The 23,585-nt window shown below is 41.6% G+C and overlaps 3 protein-coding genes across 3 annotated transcripts in view; 2 read left to right on the plus strand and 1 right to left on the minus strand.

The window, feature by feature from the left end:
• The first annotated feature begins 2,055 nt into the window (after positions 1-2,055).
• mcts1 (MCTS1 re-initiation and release factor) lies at positions 2,056-9,779 on the plus strand. The gene is made up of 6 exons (XM_062999842.1): positions 2,056-2,228; positions 4,917-5,069; positions 5,162-5,259; positions 6,042-6,175; positions 7,781-7,848; positions 9,569-9,779. Exons 1-6 carry the CDS (start codon positions 2,218-2,220, stop codon positions 9,648-9,650), a joined length of 546 nt encoding a protein of 181 aa, XP_062855912.1. The 5' UTR covers positions 2,056-2,217; the 3' UTR covers positions 9,651-9,779.
• A 249-nt stretch (positions 9,780-10,028) lies between these two features.
• On the minus strand, positions 10,029-12,460 carry c1galt1c1 (C1GALT1-specific chaperone 1). The gene has a single exon (XM_062999843.1). The coding sequence runs from the start codon at positions 12,443-12,445 to the stop codon at positions 11,495-11,497; it is 951 nt and encodes a 316-aa protein (XP_062855913.1). The 5' UTR covers positions 12,446-12,460; the 3' UTR covers positions 10,029-11,494.
• A 5,378-nt stretch (positions 12,461-17,838) lies between these two features.
• The window catches only part of zdhhc9 (zinc finger DHHC-type palmitoyltransferase 9), a 39,359-nt gene continuing 33,612 nt past the window's right edge, over positions 17,839-23,585 (plus strand). The window contains exon 1 of the mRNA XM_063000509.1: positions 17,839-18,005. Within this exon, the coding sequence (XP_062856579.1) occupies positions 17,839-18,005 (167 nt within the window). The remainder of the gene's footprint in view (positions 18,006-23,585) is intronic.

Below are 23,585 nucleotides of genomic sequence, written 5' to 3' on the forward strand. Positions count from 1 at the left end.
TCTGGGAAAAGGTTTAATAAATATTTTACTCAAGTAAACCAGTTTGTTTGGATTTTAACGTCATGTTCTACACACTGGTTACAATTATGACAGGATAGGTTACACAAGATACATCAGTTCACAAGTGTACTGTCAAACACAGTCATGGACAATTTTGTATCTCTAATTCATCTCATATGCATGTCTTTGGACTGTGGGAGGAAACCGGAGCTTCCAGAGGAAAGCCACTTGCAAACTCCACACAGAAAGGACCCGGACCGCTCCACCTGGGGATCGAACCCAGGACGTTCTTACTGTAAAGCGACAGTGCTACCCATGTACCACCGTGCCGCCACCCCCCCCCATAAAAAACAGACAATAAATGAATAATTTACACGATACTACTGACATACATTTTAGCACTTCCATACCACAATGCTCCCTCCACCATACTTCATGGCTGGCATATGACTTTGGTGTCAGTGTGCAGTGTCTACTTTGACTTTAAAATTCATGTTTATTAAGACATTTCAAATAAAGATATCCATGTGATGTTTGGATGTAATTAGGGTAACCGTACGTCCTCTTTTTTGGACCTAAGAAATGCGTCCGGCATGGATTTCTAAATCACCAGAAATGTCCGGGATTCTGCAAAGTGTCCAATGAAGGTGCTGGTTCAGGTAAATGAACTATTTTGTGGCATTTGTTTGTTGTCTTGTTAAAGGATTGCTGTTTATTAAAATTCAGTAACATGGTTGCATTATTAATGCATTTGTCAAATATTTAAACCCTATTTTAACTAAATAGGTTAGTTAAAATAGAAGTGTCCTCTTTTCTATTTTGGAGGGGGGGGAGCCTATGCCAGCTTTTTTATGGGCGAAAGGCACACAGTAACACCCTGGATGGGACGCCAGTCCATTGCAGGGCAGACACACATACACACACACACACCCAATCACCTATAGAGCAATTCAATGTCTCCAATTAACCTGACCGCATGGTTTTGGACTGTGGGAAACCCACGGGGAGAGACATGGGGAGAGCCTATCCCAGCTTTTTAATGGGTGCAAGGCAAGGGGAGAACATGCAAACTCCGCACCCGGACTGCCCCGCCTGGGGATCAAACCCAGGACCTTCTTGCTGTGAGGCGACAGTGCTACCCACTAAGCCACTAAGCCACTGTACCGCCCCTAAATCATTCACTCATTCATTTTTTTATCCGCTTATCCAATTAGAGCCTATCCCAGCTTTTCAATGGGTGCAAGGCACACAGTAACACCCTGGACGGAGCGCCAGTCCATCGCAGGGCAAACACATACACGCACACATCCATTCACTTATAGGGAAATTCAGTGTCTCCAATTAAGGTCTTGGAAACCGGAGCACGTGGGGTAGGGGAGGAGAACATGCAAACCGCACAAAAAGGACCCGGACCGCCCGGCCTGGGGATCGAACCCAGGACCTTCTTGCTGTGAGGCGACAGTGCTACACACTAACCCACTGTGCCGCCCCCTAAATGTAATTTGTCCATTTATTCATTTTCTATCTACTTATCCAATTAGGGTCACGGGGGTGCTGGAGCCTATCCCAGCTTTTCAGTGGGCGCAAGGCACACAGTAACACCCTGGACGTGGCACCAGTCCATCGCAGGGCACATACACACACACATCCATTCACTTATAAGGCGATTCAGTGTCTCCAATTAACCTGACTGTATGTTTTTGGACTGCAGGAGAAAACCGGAGCACCTGCGGGAGAACATGCAAACTCTGCACAGAAAGGACCCGGACCGCCCGGCCTGGGGATCGAACCCAGGACCTTCTTGCTGTGAGGCGACAGTGCTATCCACTAACCCACTGTGCCGCACCCTAAATGTAATTTTATTTTGTTTCCTGTAAACAACACTGTTTATATAGTGCAAGAGTTGTGGACTCCGTTCTGTTATTCTGGTCAGGGTCGAGGTGGTTGTTAGAGCCAGTGACGGCCAGTATCAGTGTTGCTGCCCTCGTGCTCTCATGACTGGAAATGCCGTTCCTTTTTGAATTTGCCGTAAAGCGTTGATAGCTGTCGCAAACAAGCGTCGTCGGGTGTCGGTCCTTCTGCGCTCTGAGGCACAACGTGGATATTCCATTAATTTATATAATATATCGTTTTATGTTGTATGTTTACGTTTTATTTCATTTTTGTTAACGTGGACACCAGAAAAGCAGATAGAAGAGAGAGTTCCGACCCTCAACAATGTTTAAAAAGTAAGAATTGAGAACTGAACGTGTGAGCTAAACTGTTAGCTAGCAGGACTTGTACCTGAATCCTGTAGTAATGTAGTAATACAATGTGTGTGTGTGTGTGTTTGTTTATATTTACGGATTTTATGCTTTAATTCTTGTGCTACTGATAAACTAGACTTTAAAAATGTCAACCATTTGATTTATCTTCAAATAACACGGCTAATCACAAGCAATACTAATAAAGCAGCCACAATTGTTCTACACCAAGTATCGAGTACACATACAGATGTTTGCATCTGCAGTTATATTACACTGTTTACTGATCCATGTGCTGACAAGAATAAGATGTTTCCTGTGTCCTAGTGTCAAGTCTTTCACTTTTTTACCACCACTGAGGTCAGGGTTTGAATTTCATCCATGCTATCGGCCGGCTGGGTGCCTGCACAGACGATTGGCTATACTACAGGATGGATTGGTGCCCTATCCAGGGTGTTCCTGTTTTATGACCAGTGTTACTCGGTGGAACCAGACCTGGACAAATATATATGTACAGTGTATCACAAAAGTGAGTACACCCCTCACATTTCTGCAAATATTTCATTATATCTTTTCATGGGACAACACTATAGAAATAAAACTTGGATATAACTTAGAGTAGTCAGTGTACAACTTGTATAGCAGTGTAGATTTACTGTCTTCTGAAAATAACTCAACACACAGCCATTAATGTCTAAATGGCTGGCAACATAAGTGAGTACACCCCACAGTGAACATGTCCAAATTGTGCCCAAAGTGTCAATATTTTGTGTGACCACCATTATTATTCAGCACTGCCTTAACCCTCCTGGGCATGGAATTCACCAGAGCTGCACAGGTTGCTACTGGAATCCTCTTCCACTCCTCCATGATGACATCACGGAGCTGGTGGATGTTAGACACCTTGAACTCCTCCACCTTCCACTTGAGGATGCGCCACAGGTGCTCAATTGGGTTTAGTCCATCACCTTTACCTTCAGCTTCCTCAGCAAGGCAGTTGTCATCTTGGAGGTTGTGTTTGGGGTCGTTATCCTGTTGGAAAACTGCCATGAGGCCCAGTTTTCGAAGGGAGGGGATCATGCTCTGTTTCAGAATGTCACAGTACATGTTGGAATTGATGTTTCCCTCAATGAACTGCAGCTCCCCAGTGCCAGCAACACTCATGCAGCCCAAGACCATGATGCTACCACCACCATGCTTGACTGTAGGCAAGATACAGTTGTCTTGGTACTTCTCACCAGGGCGCCGCCACACATGCTGGACACCATCTGAGCCAAACAAGTTTATCTTGGTCTCGTCAGACCACAGGGCATTCCAGTAATCCATGTTCTTGGACTGCTTGTCTTCAGCAAACTGTTTGCGGGCTTTCTTGTGCGTCAGCTTCCTTCTGGGATGACAACCATGCAGACCGAGTTGATGCAGTGTGCGGTGTATGGTCTGAGCACTGACAGGCTGACCTCCCACGTCTTCAACCTCTGCAGCAATGCTGGCAGCACTCATTTGTCTATTTTTTAAAGCCAACCTCTGGATATGACGCCGAACACGTGGACTCAACTTCTTTGGTCGACCCTGGCGAAGCCTGTTCCGAGTGGAACCTGTCCTGGAAAACCGCTGTATGACCTTGGCCATCATGCTGTAGCTCAGTTTCAGGGTGTTAGCAATCTTCTTATAGCCCAGGCCATCTTTGTGGAGAGCAACAATTCTATTTCTCACATCCTCAGAGAGTTCTTTGCCATGAGGTGCCATGTTGAATATCCAGTGGCCAGTATGAGAGAATTGTACCCAAAACACCAAATTTAACAGCCTGGCTCCCCATTTACACCTGGGACCTTGACACATGACACCAGGGAGGGACAACGACACATTTGGGTACAATTTGGACATGTTCACTGTGGGGTGTACTCACTTATGTTGCCAGCTATTTAGACATTAATGGCTGTGTGTTGAGTTATTTTCAGAAGACAGTACATCTACACTGCTATACAAGTTGTACACTGACTACTCTAAGTTATATCCAAGTTTCATGTCTATAGTGTTGTCCCATGAAAAGATATAATGAAATATTTGCAGAAATGTGAGGGGTGTACTCACTTTTGTGATACACTGTATAGTATCCCTAGGTGTAAGTGAATGAGTTTGGGGGGGCTATCCCAGCTTTTCAATGGGCGCAAGGCACACAGTAACACCCTGGATGGAGTGCCAGTCCATCGCAGGGCAGACACACACACACACACACACACACACACACACACACACACACACACACACACACACACACACACATACACACATCCATGCTATCGGCCGGCTGGGTGCCTGCACAGACATGATTGGCTATACTACAGGATGGATTGGTGCCCTATCTAACAGGGTGTTCCTGTTTTATGACCAGTGTTACTCGGTGGAACCAGACCTGGACAAATATATATGTATAGTATCCTTAGGTGTAAGTGAATGAGTTTGGGAGGGGGGGGGTTTGCTGGAGCCTATCCCAGCTTTTCAATGGGCGCAAGGCACACAGTAACACCCTGGACAGAGTGCCAGTCCATCGCAGGGCAGACATACATACACACACATCTGCGCCCGAGGTTTTCCAAATATCACAGGACCCACCATGCGCCTAATCAGTATTGAGTATTTTGTCTTCACGTTTTTACTCCTGCTTTCTTACAGATTCGATGAAAAAGAGAATGTCTCAAACTGCATTCAGCTGAAGACGTCAGTAATCAAAGGCATTAAGAATCAGCTCGTCGATCAGTTCCCTGACATCGACCCATGGCTCAATCAGATCATGCCCAAAAAGGATCCTGTCAAAATCGTGAGATGGTACGAGTGAATGAAGTTCTGCATTTATTTCTGACTTGCTTTAAGTAGTATGTATTATATATGATTGGGAGTCTGTTTGTTTGTGTTTGCAGTCATGAGCACATTGAAATTCTGACAGTAAATGGAGAGCTGCTTTTCTTCAGACAGAGAGAAGGACCTTTCTTCCCGACCCTCCGCCTCCTGCACAAATGTGAGTCATGAGTCATCAAAATAACCAACTGGTTTTAGCATTTTTTACCTGTATCCTCTACATGTTCTAAATTCATTCATAGTCTAAGGAAAAGTTCAGTGAATGGTTTTATTACATCATGGAATTCTATCTAGATTTTAAACACTGGATCTACACTATGGGTCTGTGCGAAAACCTAGTGAGCTGTCTACATAAACAGCATTTTACATCATCCTAAGTGGGTAGCACTGTCGCCTCACAGCAAGAAGGTCCTGGGTTTGATCCCCGGGTGGGGCAGTCCGGGTCCTTTCTGTGTGGAGTTTGCATGTTCTCCCCGTGTCTGCGTGGGTTTCCTCTGGATGCTCCGGTTTCCTCCCACAGTCCAAAGACTAAACAGCTTTCTTGCTAATTAGATAACTGGGGCAGTATCCGAATCCTCATAGGTAGATACAACTGAAACGGAATATAATTGAATATAATTTTATGAACCAAAATTATATTTAAGGGACAAAATTAATCAACACATCACACCTGTAGGAGTGCATCAACCTCAAATGAATAACCTTTAGAAGGAATATCTGCACCACCATCATGTGAAATGAGTCTCTGGTGGAACATGAGCTTACTTCTCTTTTCAGAACTGAATGCTAGACTTCTAGTCTAAGAAGTGATTAGAGGAGAGCAGTGTGCCAATCAGAACATTCTGGGAGCATTTCATAGACCAGGATTCAGTGTTTTTAATACATTTTTAGACCTCTCTGTATTTTAGAGTACTTAAAAATGACTGATACTTTATTTTACAGATCCGTTCATTCTTCCACATCAACAAGTCGATAAAGGAGCCATCAAATTTGTTCTAAGTGGAGCAAATATCATGTGCCCAGGATTGACATCACCAGGAGCTAAACTGTACCCCGCTGATGTGGACACAGTAGTCGTATCCTTTGTGTTATTATTATTATTGTTTTTTGTTAATTATGGCAAGTTTATTTATGCAGCACATTGTATACACAGACCAATTTAAGGTGCTTCACAAGAATGAAATTAATGTAATGAGGTATTTAATTAAGGTACTTGAAACAATCATTTTAGGTAATTTATTTAATTATGTAGTGAAGCAAATGTGCCAGTATGTAGAGCAGTGATATGAACATAAATATTGTGAGCCAAACCACTTCAGCAAGTTTGTAGTGAATGGTTTATTACAATCGCTTAACATGCTAACTGCAAACTAAGCTGCGGTCGGTATATTAAAGTTCTTGTTTATAAGACGATAAAGTGTTTTACGTTTACACTGGGTCATGATTCATAACGTTCAACACAAAGATTTGTTTACGCAAAGATTAACACGCAGTCAGACTCCATTCTGACACACAATACTTTCCATTTCTTATTTTCATGCCTGACAGTTCCAGTGTTCACTACTTCAATGGTATAACTGCATTAAAAAAAGTGTTCCCGTTCAGATTAAAATCTTCAAATGTGTCTGTAAGCAGAGCTGGCTCATGCGCACAGAGGGTGGGTCAGTGAGTTTCAAAAAGATGCTCTTTCTCTGGAGAGATCTGTAACTTCGCTCTCAATGGAAATCAAGCATCAGCTGTTGCAAATGAAGTTCTGAATGGTTAATGTTTAACGTTTCTTTAAAAGTCAGGTGTGCAGTTGCATTCCAGAGAGCTAAAAAGTGGTCATGAACGTAACTGAAGACTCGATTTGGCTTGATTTTGGTCCACATTTCTAAGATTGGCTGACATCCATCATTGAATCCATCTTAGAGTAATATAAAAGCATAGCATGTAAAGTTCCTAATTATCCTGCTCGGCTTATATTGGGACAGTGGTAGCCTAGTGTGTAGAGCTTTGGGCTGTTAATCGAAAGATTGTGGATTCTAATCTCAGCTCGCCAATGCAGCCACTGTTGGGCCCTTGAGCAAGGCACTTAACCCTCTCGGCTAAAGGGGTGTTGCACAATGACCCCCGCTTCCAAGTAAGAAACATTTCTTTTACTGTACACTTGTATATGTATATATGACAAACAGAGGCATTCTATATAGTGATTTGTAAACAAGTAATAGAACCCTAAGAGTAAATTCTGATACAAACTGGGAGCCAATGTAGAGATTTAAGAACGGCGATGAAGTGGATCATTCTTCTACCAGTCAAAACCCTGATTTCTGCTTTTTAAATCAGCTCAAGTTGTTTGTCTTTCTAAGTTTTCTTGTCAGCAGACCACTATAGTAATAAAGTCTATTAGAGGTCAAGACATAAATCGGTTTCCCAAGGTCTTCTTTTGACAAGAGTCCTCTCCTCAGAGCCTCCTTCAGACACAGCAATTGTATGTTGGGCACCAGCACAGCCGAGATGTATGGTTGGCTAGCACATTAGGCAGCTGTGCCTTCCAAGCACCCCAGAATGAGACACGTATGCACCCATAAATACAATGATTTAACATATTGCACATTTCATAATGTACTTGTAAATATTGCATTTTTCTTTGTATTGATTTAAACCTATCAAGACTCTTTATCCTTGACTCGTTGTGCTAGGCTATAATGGCGGAGGGTAAACAGCATGCACTGTCTGTGGGAGTCATGAAGATGACTGCTGAAAATATGTAAGTGGCCAGACATAGTTCAAAGACGTTAACTAGTAAATCCAGCCTGAAACACACCCTGGACATCAATATTTAAAATCCAGTGATTATTATTAATTATTGGTTGGATTGTGTTTCACTAATATGTTGCTATCATCCACTTTTGTACCACCCCCATGCTGGCATGCTAAAAATATATGTACTGGCAGAGCATTCCACGACTCAAATTAAATGATAGAATAAATGAAATCTACAATACACAGCACAGCCCACCTTAATGGTTGAAGGTAAACCTAGAACATCCAGCGATGGTGCAAGGCTTCATGTTGGAAAATTCCCTTCCATGTTTTGACACAGCCCCCTCTGCATCCAGAGTTGTGTTTTTAGCTGCGTGAATTAGGTAGGGCCTTATATATTATTGATACCTGTCATAAGTTTTGGATATAGTTATATACACTGCCTGGCCAAAAAAAAGGTCACACACTCTAATATTTGGTTGGACCGCCTTTAGCTTTGATTACGGCACGCATTCGCTGTGGCATCGTTTCCACAAGCTTCTGCAATGTCACAACATTTATTTCTGTCCAGAGTTGCATTAATTTTCCCCCAAGATCTTGTATTGATGATGGGAGATTTGGACCACTGGGCAAAGTCTTCTCCAGCACATCCCAAAGATCCTCAATGGGGTTCAGGTCTGGACTCTGTGGTGGCCAATCCATGTGTGAAAATGATGTCTCATGCTCCCTGAACCACTCTTTCACAATTTGAGCCCGATGAATCCTGGCATTGTCATCTTGGAATATGCCCGTGCCATCAGGGAAGAAAAAAATCCATTGATGGAATAACCTGGTCGTTCAGTATATTCAGGTAGTCAGCTGACCTCATTCTTTGGGCACATAACGTTGCTAAACCTAGACCTGACCAACTGCAACAACCCCAGATCATAGCACTGCCCCCACAGGCTTGTACGGTAGGCACTAGGCATGATGGGTGCATCACTTCAGCCGCCTCTCTTCTTACCCTGATGCGCCCATCACTCTGGAACAGGGTAAATCTGGACTCATCAGACCACATGACCTTCTTCCATTGCTCCAGAGTCCAATCTTTATGCTCCCTAGCGAATTGAAGCCGTTTTTGCCGGTTAGCCTCACTGACAAGTGGTTTTCTTAAGGCTACACAGCTGTTTAGTCCCAATCCCTTGAGTTCCCTTCGCATTGTGCGTTTGGAAATGCTCTTACTTTCACTATTAATCATATCCCTGAGTTCTACTGTAGTTTTTCTACCATTTGATTTCACCAAACGTTTAAGTGATCGCCGATCACGATCATTCAAGATTTTTTTCCGACCACATTCCTTCCTCGAAGATGATGTTTCCCCACTGCCCTTCCACTTTTTAATAATGCGTTGGACAGTTCTTAACCCGATTTTAGTAGTTTCAGCTTCTCCTTAGATGTTTTCTCTGTTTGATGCATGCCAATAATTTGACCCTTCTGAAACAGATTAACATCTTTTCCACGACCACAGGATGTGTCTTTCGACATGGTTGTGTAACAAATGAGAAGCTACTCACTGCATCAGTTAGGGTTAAATAACTTGTTGCCAGCTGAAACATAATCACCCATGCAGTAATTATCCAATGGGAGGCTCTTACCTATTTGCTTAGTTAAATCCAGGTGGTGTATATTGTGATTTGTTCTGATTTTATTTCATCCTGATGTTTGAATTTATTTCTGCTACACAGAGAGAAGGTTAACAAGGGGATTGGCATCGAAAACGTTCACTATCTGAATGATGGACTGTGGCACATGAAGACGTACAAGTAGCCAAACATCTGTGTGTAATGAAATCTTTTGAAATGCCAGTCTGCGACCAACCTGTCTACTGTACATCATGGACTTTACTATGAACCACCTCTGTCTCGTCGTGCACTAATAAAACCTGCATTCAAGTCAGTTTGAGCTTGAGCTTTTCTTTTAAGGATGTCAGAATGTAATGATGTGGATGGGCTGTATTAATAAAGCTTCAACACAATTTAGCAACTCTTCCTCTCAGTGACCGGTTGCCAGGTATGTTGCAGTTCGAACCCCAGTTCTCAGTGGAGCACCAACTACTTACAACAGGTGCTCAGTTCAAGAAGCTGTAAATAGATAGAAAACAAGCACCACCTCTGGTTTAAATAAGAAATGATAGATAAAGTAGAATTCTAAAAGTTTTATTTATTTATAATAACTGAATCATTTGAATTCCATATTAACACTCAATTCCCAGCAATAAAACAAAATGATGGATAAGATTAATTATGATTCTGTAAATCAAGGTAGCACTGATCCACTGAATCCAATCTCCAACATACACCAATGCCTCTGCAAACTATATATATAAGTTGTACAATTACTGTCTGTAGTCCATCTGTTTCTCTGCATGCTTTGTTAGCCCCCTTTCATGCTGTTCTTCAATGGTCAGGACTCTCCCAGGACCACTACAGAGCAGGTATAATTTAGGTGGTGGGTCATTCTCAGTACTGCAGTGACACTGACATGGTGGTGGTGTTAGTGTGTGTTGTGCTGGTATGAGTGGATAAGGCACAGCAGTGCTGCTGGAGTTTTTAAATAACTTACTGTCACTGCTGGACTGAGAATAGTCCACCAACCAAAAATATATCCAGGCAACAGCTCCATCTAGAAGATGACCAACTCAAACCGCAGCAATAGATGAGCGATTGTCTCTGACTTTACATCTACAAGGTGGACCAACTAGGTAGGAGTGTCTAATAGAGTGGACAGTGAGTGGACACGGTATTTAAAAACTCCAGCAGCGCTGCTGTGTCTGATCCACTCATACCAGCACAACACACACTAACACACCACCAACATTTCATTGTCACTGCAGTGCTGAGAACGATCCACCACCTGAATAATACCTGCTCTGCGGGGTGTCCTGACCATTTAAGAACAGGGTGAAAGGAGGCTAACACAGTATGTAGAGAAACAGATGGACTACAGTCAGTAATTGCAGAACTACATAGTGCTTCTGTATGGTAAGTGGAGCTGATAAAATGGACAGTGAGTGTAGAAACAAGGAGGTGGTTTTAATGTTATGGCTGATCAGTGTATATGGAGATCCGTATCACGCACATAAGTGTCATGCACGAGTCATGCACCGATCTCCATTGTCCTCGCCCCAGTGCAGGTGCCATCGACCAGTCACCAGAGGTCATAATTGCAGGAACTTCCTTCCGGCATTCCCACCCTCAGACGAGCCGATCGCTGTCTGTACAGGAGTCCGGCCTGCCTGTAGCAGAGCTGGGATACGAACTCGCGATGTCATCTAAGCTCCCCCTAAAGGCATTTCTGATACAGTTGGGTTTGAATTGTGTAATCAAGTGAACTCGATGACGATTACGCCATCTGACATAGTTTATCATAACAAAGTGATACAAAAATCGTCCATCTGTATTTATATTAACAAAGAAATGTTGGCTCACACTTTGTATTTTCTTTTTGGTATTGAAAGCAGATTAAGAGAGAAACACTTCACCAAGTTACGATAAAATTCTGAATGTTAGCCCCGTATATCCAGCACCACCTTGGTCCATAACAGTTTAATAATGCTCATCAAGAGTGAGCGATGTACGATATTCTTATTGCATCATGTGGTTTAGTCAGGATTAGTCATTGTCCGAGTTTTTCGGAGGTAAAAACTCCAACGAGTCTTGAAAGTTGTGTCCGTACGCCCTCAGTCTATAAACTCCATACATCATGACCTGCATCTGACTGGGTGTCATGCCACCGTACGTGATAGCCATGTCAGAACAACATGCTTCTACAACATCATTAGGGTTCTGTGAAATGCTGTCCGAAATGAGCGTGCTCACACTCTTTTTATTAAAAAGCCCCTTGCCTTGAGCGTCCTCTCCATTCTCGGCGAACACACCGCTGTACTTTAGGCAAGTCGCGAGCTGCTTCTCTTCACTCAGCTTCCACAGGGAGTAGCCTTGCTCAGGACACTTGTTTTCATCTTTGAACACTTCCATGAGTCTACTAACAGCCTCATGGCTGAGCACGATGCCACTGTCATACTCCACATACTCCAGTTCACCAGATTTCACCACGTTCCCGATGTAGAACGGTTGACTGGATGTTTTATCCAGGACCAGATATTTGAGGTTCTCAATGATGGCGAAAGTCGTAGGCCGAGCGATAAAGAACCAGCGGAGGCCCTCTGCGTTCTCGAAGGCGTGCTGGATGGCTTTATGCAGCCTGACCCACTCATCCGTCTCCTGCTGGTCGACAGACTCCAATACTTTAGCAGATTCGGAACTATAAAAGACCGCCTTGTCACAGTGTTTGCTCCATGTTTCGTTGGTGGCAGCCCAATGCAGCAGGGCTTTGGGTGTGACCATGATGACGCAATACACCCGCACCTCATTGGTGAGCACGGACATTTCAGCTTTGTTTAACTTTTGTAGCTCATCTTTGCTGAGGGGTTGGAGATGGTGGTGGTCATGATGTTCTGTCTGAAATAAAACCGGACTCAAGGTTCCAATAAGAGCCAGTAACAGGCAGAAGGCACCTCCCAGGATCATGCCCTTGAAGAATGAGCTGCCTTCCGACACCATTTTGCTGGATTCTACTAGAACAAAAAAACGAAAACAGAATTTAATTATGGCGACTCAGATCAAATGATGCGCACGGCTTTCATTACAGTAGTTGGGATTAAGTCCTAAAAAGACGTTTTGACACAATGCTGCAAACTAGTAAGATAAAACAAGTATTTATGAGTGTGCACACCTTCTACAAGTTAAACAAACACTGATCAGCCATAACATTAAAACCATATAGAAGCACTTTGTAGCTCTACAATTACTGACTGTAGTCCATCTGTTTCCCTGCATGCTTTTTTAGCTGGCTTTCACCCTGTTCTTCAATGGTCAGGACCACCACAGAGCAGGTATTATTTAGGTGGTGGATCATTCTCAGCACTGCATTGACACTGACATGGTGGTGGTGTGTTAGTGTGTGTTGTGCTGGTATGAGTGGATCAGACACAGAAGCGCTCCTGGAGTTTTTAAATACCGTGTCCACTCACTGTCTACTCTATTAGACACTCCTACCTAGTTGGTCCACCTTGTAGATGTAAAGTCAGAGACGATCGCTCATCTATTGCTGCTGTTTGAGTTGGTCATCTTCTAGACCTTCATCAGTGGTCACAGGACGCTGCCCATGGGGCGCTGTTGGCTGGATATTTTTGGTTGGTGGACTATTCTCGGTCCAGCAGTGACAGTAAGGTGTTTAAAAACTCCAGCAGCACTGCTGTGTCTGATCCACTCATACCAGCACAACACACACTAACACACCACCACCATGTCAGTGTCACTGCAGTGCTGAGAATGATCCACCACCTAAATAATACCTGCTCTGTAGTGGTCCTGGGAGAGTCCTGATCATTGGAGAACAGGGTGAAAGCAGGCTAAAAAAGTATGTAGAGAAACAGATGGACTACAGTCAGTAATTGTAGAACTACAAAGTGCTTCTATATGGTAAGTGGAGCTGATAAAATGGACAGTGAGTGTAGAAACAAGGAGGTGGTTTTAATGTTATGGCTGATCGGTGTGTATATAGTCCATATATATACAGTATATGGCCCTGATTTTCGCTTGCCAACAGGGGGGTGAGTTGTAATTGTGTGGGACAGGGGCATAACATAGTTTCTATCAGAATACATCAACACACACAGACGATGTACAGTATTAGTGACTTATCATCAACGCAAACCATAATACCAATGGTGCATTGCAAAAAAATATTTATTAACCTCCAACTCTCTCTGCACAACAGAACAGACGATCCCTGCCAGCCACATCAAACCCACTCCTTCACCCAGATTTATCTATTTTTCCTACTTGCTTTTACGCTGCATATCAGTGCACAAACAACTTTGATCGCTTGCTTTTTTTTTTTTGGACATGGTATCACTTAACCCCTCGTCACTTCTCATCTGTGTTTTCGTGAAAAAATGTAGTTTGGGAGACCAGACAGACTCGTCGCTGAGATTACTGCTGATGGTAGATCGTGTAGTGTGTGACCTTATCACCGATCAGTAGGGATGTAACGATACACTCTACCCACGATGCGATATGATTCACAATACTGGGTTCACAATATGATTTTTTTCCCAGTTTTCTTAAACCAAAAGAAAAATGTTTAAAGTGAATATTGATTCATCTTAAATGAATAACCGATTCGAATCGTGGCACATGTGCACCAATTTTTAACTGTCTTGTGGTGCATCGTTACATCCCTATCGATCAGTCGTGTAGTGTCAAAACCACAACGACTTAAAAGATTCTGGATTACAAGAGATCAAATTGTGTAGTGTGAACTGTATAGCGATTTGAACACCTTGAAAGTCGTGTAGCGTTTGTTCATTTGGATTTTAACACCATGTTTTACACCCTTCGGTTACATCCACGAAAGAAACCGTAGTTACTCGTTACACAAGATTCATCAGTTCACAAGGTTATATCAAACACAATTAGGGACAATTTTCGTCTTTGGACTGTGGGACGAAACCGGAGCTCCCGCAGTAAACCCACGCAGACACGGGGAGAACATGCAAACTCCACACAGAAAGGACCCGGACCGCTTCACCTGGGGATCGAACCCAGGACCTTCTCGCCAAAGACATGCAAGTGAGGGGGAGGCGCGGTGGCTCAGTGGGTAGCACTGTCGCCTCATAGCAACAAGGTCCTGGGTTCGATTCTCAGGTTGAGTGGTCTGGGTCCTTTTTGTGTGGAGTTTGCATGTTCTCCCTGTGTTTGCATGTTCTCCCTGTGTCTGCGTGGGTTTACTCCGGGCTCCGGTTTCCTCACACAGTTCGAACACATGTAAATGAGGTGAATTGGAGAAACAAAACTATGTAACTACCTGTCCTGTCATGAATGTTAGCAAGTGTAAACATGTTAAAATCCTAATTAACAAACAAACAGTTACAAGCACTGAATACAAATGGCTGTTCATAGGCTGTAGATCTGTATTTTAGTGTTTTGGTATTTGAGGAAGTAATCAAAAGGTGTTAAGGAAGAATACAGTATATACGTCATTTAAGTGTTTAATTCGAAGTATTTCCCTTATTTACAATACAGTAGACATTATTAAATAAACAATAACAACAAAATACCACATACAACCTGCACACTAATGCACAATACAAAACAATTAACTCACCCTTCCTCCGTTCAGCTACACACGGATCTAGCCAGACGGGCAAACATGAATTTAAAAGCTTTGCTCCTGTTCTGCTCCTGGATCAGTTATTAGAGCATTTACATTACTAACACGCCACAACGGTGAGCAAACAACTGCTCCTAGATCAGCGTTAAAACCAAGTTAAACATTACACGCTTACACTAACATACAGGAAGTTAGCAAAATCATGCGTTACGATTGGACGACATTTCGTGGCGTCATCAGGAACTATGGGAAATGAAGTTTATAAGGCAGGTGCACCGGGAGGGCCCTCCACGAAATGAACTTAAACCCCCTACCGCACTGCCCCCCATTGGCTGCACTTATTATTATATTACAATATTTTCGTTAAGTAAAATCGTTAAGTAAAATATTAATTATATTAATTCATTCATTCTGATCAGCTATATTTTTTTATTTTTTTTGCACTGTGGCCCATGAGCTCCTAGTTACGCCACTGTACACCAACCAAAATATTTAATGTATGAATTGGTTGGTGTTGACAAAGCCAACAAATGACATTCTTACATAATCTTCTGCTTTATTTTAAATTTGTGTTGCTCTGTCTTGAAATTTTTTTTTTTCAATGTGCGAATTTCGAATTACGGGGGTATTGGAGGGGTCTGGCATTCTAATTAATACTTGAATCCCTCCTAATTAATACTTGGACCCGCCCTACCCCCAAATCGTTAGTTAGAGGGATCGGTAGTTAGCTAATATCTTCTTCTTCTTCTTTCGGCTTTTTTCCCTTTTTCAGGGGTCACCACAGCGAGTCATCCTCATGATCACTCATTGATTTGGCACAATTTTTACGCCGGATGCCCTTCCTGACAGGTAGTTAGCTAATATATTATATATAAATTTGACCCACACAGTTGGTATTGTATAATTCTGCTAAGAATATGACAAATGAACTGCTGTTTGTTTCTTTTTTCATTATTCATTTCAAACGCTTTAAAATAGCTTGAAACTTAGTCAATGTAACTTGTAAAAATATAAGATATACTGTAATTTCATATAAAATATAATTCCACGTACTGACGAGGGCAGGAGGATTTAAAATAGAATACAGTAGACTCTTGAGTTACGAACGGTTTACCATACGAACATTTCGGGTTACGAACGATCTTTTTCAACTTAATGTATGAGCAAATTTCGGATTACGAACAGAAATTCGCGAAACACGTGACGTCGCGAACAAGTTGACTCCAACCGTCTCTCTCTAAATATATATCCAGCGAACATTCGGACAGCGGACGGTGTTTTTCCGGTGTTTTCTTTATATTTTGTAAAATTCTATATTAAAATGTCCCCAAAGAAGGTGCAGAGAAAGCGCAGTGTCAAGAAAATGAAAAAAATCTATTACATTTGTTGTTGTATAATTACTCCTGCCAATTGCTGTCACTGTGTATCAGACTGAGGGGACAGTGAATGAGAGAGAAGAAGGAATTCGGCTCAGTAAAGTATTCTTTCTTTTGTGCAATTACACCTACAAAATACAATACTATTGAAATAAAAAGGGAAATAATAGAGAAATATGAGAGTTATTGTTGTTTCTGGTAGATACATTTTATAAAAAAAGAAGGAAATTTATTATGGTGTGTAGTACAGCACACGTACTGTACTGAAATGTGATTTGTGTTTTTTTTATGTACAGTACTACTGTGTATTGTTGTTTATTATTGTTTATTACAGTATTATCTATTCTATAATTTAAGATTTAAGGGAAAATACACTTTATAACAAAAAAGACAAGCACGGATTAATTCTATTTACATTATTTCTTATGGGAAAATTTGGTTTAACTAACAAACATTTTGACTTAAGAACAGCCTTTCGGAACCAATTACATTCGTAAGTCAAGGGTCTACTGTACCTGTAGGTCACTCTGGGTACCTGGTGATAACCCATGCAGATGCAGGGAGACAGAAAACATAAGCATTAATCGAACCAAGTACCTCTGGAATCATTATGCTTGCACCACACGCAGATGACCAGCTGTTACTGTTACTAGTATTTGCAAGTGGAAAAGGGGCAGTTAGTGTTTTGAATATGACCTGTGCTGCAGGATTGATACTGACATGGAATGTTCTTTGTTCTGGGTGTAAAGTACTGGCCCTTTAAGAAGAGACATCGCAATCTAGGCGTGTTTCCTGCTCCCATTCACAATCCAGCTCCGATCCTGGCGCAGAAAATTCCCCGATCTATCAGTGATTTATTATTATTTACAACAATAAGACTTGATTTCACAGCTGCTGCAGATGTTTTAATTCCAGATGAGAGAATAACAAGGAATTCGGTGTATCTCTGTGTGGAATAACATGCTGTTCGTTGCGCTTTTAATTGACAGGAATGTCAGTCGGTCAAGGTCCAGTCTGCGTCTCCAGCTGCGGCCGTTCTGATTCCAGTGCGCACTCGGTTCGTTTTTAAGAAAACTGTTTTTTTTGGCTTCTGCATGGGATAATTCTCTTCGCTGGATAAGGATGATATAATACAATTCATCTGATCATAACATTACGCTTGGTATATAAAATCACATCAGGATGTTTTGCTACCTTGAGGATTTCTTTATTATACTGACTAGACTAACCATGTAAATCCACGAACTTTCTGGATGTGCAAAAATGTGCTCTGATTTGCATCTTCTAATGGAAATGGCTTCTCTCTAGTGTTCCAGATTTAATCAATCTGTTATTTAATATCTGCTGTTTACCCTCAGTCAGTAATAAACCCTAGGGTGTTGTTCTGAAATCAAAACACCACCATGTCGGCGGTAATGATTACCAAAAAGGTGACCCGAAAATGGGAGAAGCTACCTGGAAAGAACACTTTCTGCTGTGATGGACGAGTAATGATGGCCCGCCAGAAGGGAGTTTTTTACCTCACCCTGTTCCTCATCGTCGGCACCTGCTCCCTCTTCTTTGCTTTTGAGTAAGTTGTCATGATAAATACATATTAACTCTTTTAATAATGAGTTTACATGTTATTTACAGTAATATGGCTTAGAATGAACATATTGTAAAGCAATTCTGCTGTTTACACTCTTCTGCAAATGAGCACACCATTAAGGCCTACAGTATTTGCTATGGGGTGTTTATTTACTACTAAACTAGTCCTGGTTAGGGTTGTTGGGGGAACACACCCTGGACAGGTCACAAAATCCATTCTACATATTCACATTTTATCACATTCACTTACTCACAACAGGGGCAATCTGGACCAGTTGACACACTGGCTACTACTAAGTACTTGGAAGGAACAAAAATCCTGTGAGGTTTAACTCTAGGACCTTAAGTACTGTGTTGATGTGTGGTACCTACCCTGCCAGTGGCCCAGTCTATGATGTGGATGTGTGAGGGGTATATTATTGTAAAATCACCTGCTCCCTCTTCTTTGCTTTCAAATAAGTTGTTATTTAATAACGAGTTTACATGTTATTTACAATAATATGGCTTATAATGAACACATTGTAAATAGATCCTTCTGTTCACACTGCTCTGCAAGTATACACACAACATTAAGGCCTACAGTATTTACTATGGTGTTTTAATTGATTACTAAACTAGCCCTTGTTAGGGTTGTTGGAGGCTTGGAAACACTAGACACAAGGAAAGGAACACACCTTGGACAGGTCACCAATTCATTCTACATATTTACATTCATTTACTCACAACAGGGGTCATTTGGACCAGATGACACACAAAAATTCTGTGAGGTTTAAACCTAGGACCTTAAGTACTGTGTTGATGTGTGCTACTTACTCTGCCAGTGGCCATCTGTAGATGTGTGATGGGTATAGTATTTTTTAGTTAGTTTTTTAGTGTAAAATCACCTGATCCCTCTTTTTTGCTTCAAGCAAGTTGTTTTTTATTAATGAGTTTACATGTTATTTACAGTAATATGGCTTATAATGAACATATTGTAAAGCAATTCTGCTGTTTACACTCTTCTGCAAATGAGCACACCATTAAGGCCTACAGTATTTACTATGGGGTATTTATTTATTACTAAAGGGAACACACCCTGGATGGGTCACAAAATCCATTCTACATATTCACATTTTATCACATTCACTTACTCACAACAGGTGCGATTTGGACCAGTTGACACACTGGCTACTAAGTACTTGGAAAGAACAAAAATCCTGTGAGTTTTAAACCTAGGACCTTAAGTACTGTGTTGATGTGTGGTACCTACCCTGTCAGTGGCCCAGTCTATTCTGTGGATGTGTGAGGGGTGTAGTATTGTAAAATCACCTGCTCCCTCTTCTTTGCTTTTAAGTAAGTTGTCATGATAAATACATATTAACTCTTTTAATAACGAGTTTACATGTTATTTACAATAATATGGCTTATAATGAACACATTGTAAATAGATCCTTCTGTTCACACTGTTCTGCAAGTGAACACACAACATTAAGGCCTACAGTATTTACTATGGTGTTTTAATTGATTACTAAACTAGCCCTGGTTAGGGTTGTTGGGGGGCTTGGAAACACTAGACGCAATGAAAGGAACACACCCTGGACAGGTCACCAATCCATTCTACATATTCACATTTTATCACATTTACTTAAGTACTGTGTTGATGTGTGGTACCTACCCTGCCAGTGGCCCAGTCTATTCTGTGGATGTGTGAGGGGTATAGTATTTTTTTAGTGGGTTGGCTAATGTGTAAAATCACCTGCTCCCTCTTCTTTGCTTTCTTTGCTTTGAGTAAGTTTTCATGAAAAATACACATTAACTCTTTTAATAATGAGTTTACATGTTATTTACAATAACATGGCTTATAATGTACAGTACATATTGTACAGCAATTCTGCTGTTTACTCTCTTCTGCAAATGAACACAACATTAAGGCCTACATCATTTGCTTTGGGATATTTATTTATTACTAACTCTTCCTGGTTAGCGTTGTTGGGGGCTTGGAAACACTAAACACAAGGAAAGGAACACACCCAGTACAAAATCCATTCTACATATTCACATTTTATCACATTTACTTATTCACAACAGGGGCAATATGGACCAGTTGACACACTGGCTATTACTAAGTACTTGGAAGGAACAACAATCCTGTGAGGTTTAAACCTAGGACTTTTAGTACTGTGTTGATGTGTGGTACCTACTCTGCCAGTGGCTCGATCTGTTGGCTGATGTGTAAAATCACCTGCTCCCTCTTCTTTGCTTTCTTTGCTTTGAGTAAGTTGTCATGATAAATACATATTAACTCTTTTAATAACCAGTTTACATGTTATTTACAATAATATGGCTTATAATGAACACATTGTAATAGGGGTGGGTTTATAAAATCGATTTTTCGATTCGAATCGATCTTTATTTGAACGATCCGATATCGATTCATATAAACGGGAGATCGATCTTTTAAATACGCCCCTTTTTACGGTGCACACGGAAATCTGTTACCCCCTTTAATTTCGCGTGACCAGCCAGTGTTTTTTCATGCAACGAGATATGACCTGCACATCAGTTTAGCATGGCAGAAGCTCAAGTTATGACCACTACACAACTTTTTGCACTGATTTTCACTCGGCGACGGGTCAGCGCTAGGTTCGGGAGGAACTCGGTGTTCGCTCTGCGATCAAAACTCGGCTCTCAATCAATGTGAGAAACAGCGAGGGGAAACACAGGGGGGAGGTTGTAAACAGGTGGTACAGGTGGTAATATAGTTTCTATCAGAATACATCAGCACACGCGAGTTTTACAGTATTTCTGACCTGATCGTTCTCTACAAAACAAAATATTTATTAACCTCCAACTCACTATAGAACAAGCCATGCTGCTCGTGTTGCCAAAACTTTGATCGCTCGCTACTTGTTGATATGCATGTTTGGACGTGATATCATTAAACCTTTCATCACTTCTCATGTGTGTTTTCGTGACAAAACATAGTTTTGGAGACCAGAGAAGCTCGCCTGTGATTCTCCCTGGTGATAGATGGTGTAGTGTAAAACCCCCCATCGCCGATCAGTCGTGTAGTGTGAACATTACAGCGACCAGGTGTTAATCAGAGTGTCGTGTAGTGTAAACTTGGCATAAGCTGTTCAACAGCCAGGTGTATGTTTACATTACATTTACAATGTTGTAGCGTGTCAGACATATAAAATAACAATAAAAAATGAATGTTACTGTTTTCTGTTTTGGATTAATTATTTATGTAAACAAAATACACAAATATTTTTAATAATGAGTGTTCTTTGTACAATTATCACATTCGTTCTCTGAACATCTGTACATATTTAAACAAAACCTGTTAATGTAACTCAAATATGCCTAAATGTGTTGAATCGAAATTGAATCGAAAATCGAATCGAAAATCGAAAATCGAAGATCTAATCGAATCGGGACCTTGTGAATCGGAATCGAATCGATCCAGGAAATTAGTGGCGATACCCAGCCCTACATTGTAAATAGATCCTTCTGTTCACACTGCAAATGAACACACCATTAAGGCCTACAGTATTTACTGTGGGGTATTTATTTATTACTAAACTAGCCCTGGTTAGGGTTGTTGGGGGCTTGGAAACACTAGACACAAGGAAAGGAACACACCCAGTACAGGTCACCAATTAATTGGTAGCTCAGTGGTTAAGGTACTGGACTAGTACCAAAATGTAACTATTTATTTCAGGGGACAGTTGTGGCCTAGTGGTTAAGGTACTGGACTAGTAATCCAAAGCCCCACTACTGCCAGGTTGCCACTGTTGGGCCCTTGAGCAAGGCCCTTAACCCTCAGTTGCTTAGACTTTATACTGTAAGTCGCTTTGGATAAAAGCGTCTGCTAAATGCCGAAAATGTAAATTCTACATATTCACAGTGGACAGTGGTAGCTTAATGGGTAGGGCTTTGGGCTATCAACTGAAAGTCCTTGGGTCCTGGAGCAAGGCCCTTAACACTCTCAGCTCCAGGGGCGTCGTACAATGGCTGACCCTGAGCTCTGACCCCAGCTTCCAAACAAGCTGGGATATGCAAAGACAGAATTTCGTTGTACTGTACATCTGTATATGTATATATGACAAATAAAGGCATTCTATATTCACAATTTATCACATTCACTTACTCACAGCAGGGGTGCAATTTAGACCAGTTAGACCAGATTAAACCTAGAATTTTAAGTACTGTGTTGATGTGTGGTACCTACACTGGTCAGAGGCCCAATCTATGGTGTGGATGTTTGAGGGGTATAATATTTTCAGCAGGGTTGGCTGATGTGTAAAATTCAATAACAACAACAAGAATATGGGATTTGCTGATTCTCATGAAGCTTTATTTATCGGACAGAAGTACAAAGAAACAATTTCTGATGTTTTCACTGACTGTCTTTTCATTTTTATACAGAAACAAATTTAGAGTTTGATTCCTGTAACCACTAAGAAACATTTGGGACAGGGCATGTTTTTTACCACATTACACCACATTGCCTATTAATTACACCTCGTAATTGTCTGAAAACTGAAGATACTAATTAATGCAAATTTACAAGTGGACTTTTTGCTCATTCTTGCTTGACGCTAGGCTTTAGCTACTCAGCGCTCCGTGGTCACTATTGTCTGATTCACCACTTCATGATGCACCATACATTTTAAATAAAAGACAAATCTGGACTGCAGGCAGGTCAGGCAAGCACACACACACACTGTATCTAAAAACCCACACTGTTGAGGCGCTCAGGTGGCGCAACAGTAAAACACGCTAGCTACTGGCAGGCTGAGCGCCTACACAAACAATAATTAGCTTGTTGTTCAAGGGAGGTTGCAGGAAGGGATTCCTCATAACTGATTAAATTACGACCTCTGCTGGCTGATGGATGGCACCTGCACTGTGTCTCTCCGTACACAAAGCTGATCGTATAGCTGTCTATTTATGTCATAAAGTTTCAAGTTGCATTTTTGATGCAGTGGTAGACTGTGCTAAATGACAACAGTTTTCTGAAGTACTCCTGAGCACATGACATTCACTGCCAGTTTACCTTTTTTACTTAAAAAAACAAATGTTTTCATTCGTACAGTATATGGCTATTTAAACCTTCTATTGAACTCGGTGGGGAGCACTGTAGCCTCACAGGTTTGATTCCCAGGTGGAGCGGTTCAGGTTATTTGGATGTTCCCCCTGTGTCTGCGTGGGTTTCCTCCGGGTACTACTAAAATTGCCCTAGGTGTGTAAATGTTTGAGTGTGCACCCTGTCATGGACTGGCAACCTTTCTGGGGTGTTTCCTACCTTTCACCCAGTGAATTGTACCCACCACCACCCTGAATAGGATAAAGCGGTGGTAAAACAGACAATGAATGAATGAATAATCCTTGCTTCTTAGACTGGACAAGACAATCAAGGGTTACAGGACTCTTGGTTGTTCAGATGCTCAAACATCCACAGCATATATTTTTGATGAAATGCAATTTTAGTCCTCCTGAGGATCTTCAAGTACTGTATTTTGTGCAGTAGTAATGGATCACATCCATTAGCCGTATCATTCTTGTGTCTATACCTGTA

Source organism: Trichomycterus rosablanca, chromosome 8 (genome assembly GCF_030014385.1).
Source record: "Trichomycterus rosablanca isolate fTriRos1 chromosome 8, fTriRos1.hap1, whole genome shotgun sequence".
Classification (NCBI taxonomy): domain Eukaryota; kingdom Metazoa; phylum Chordata; class Actinopteri; order Siluriformes; family Trichomycteridae; genus Trichomycterus; species Trichomycterus rosablanca.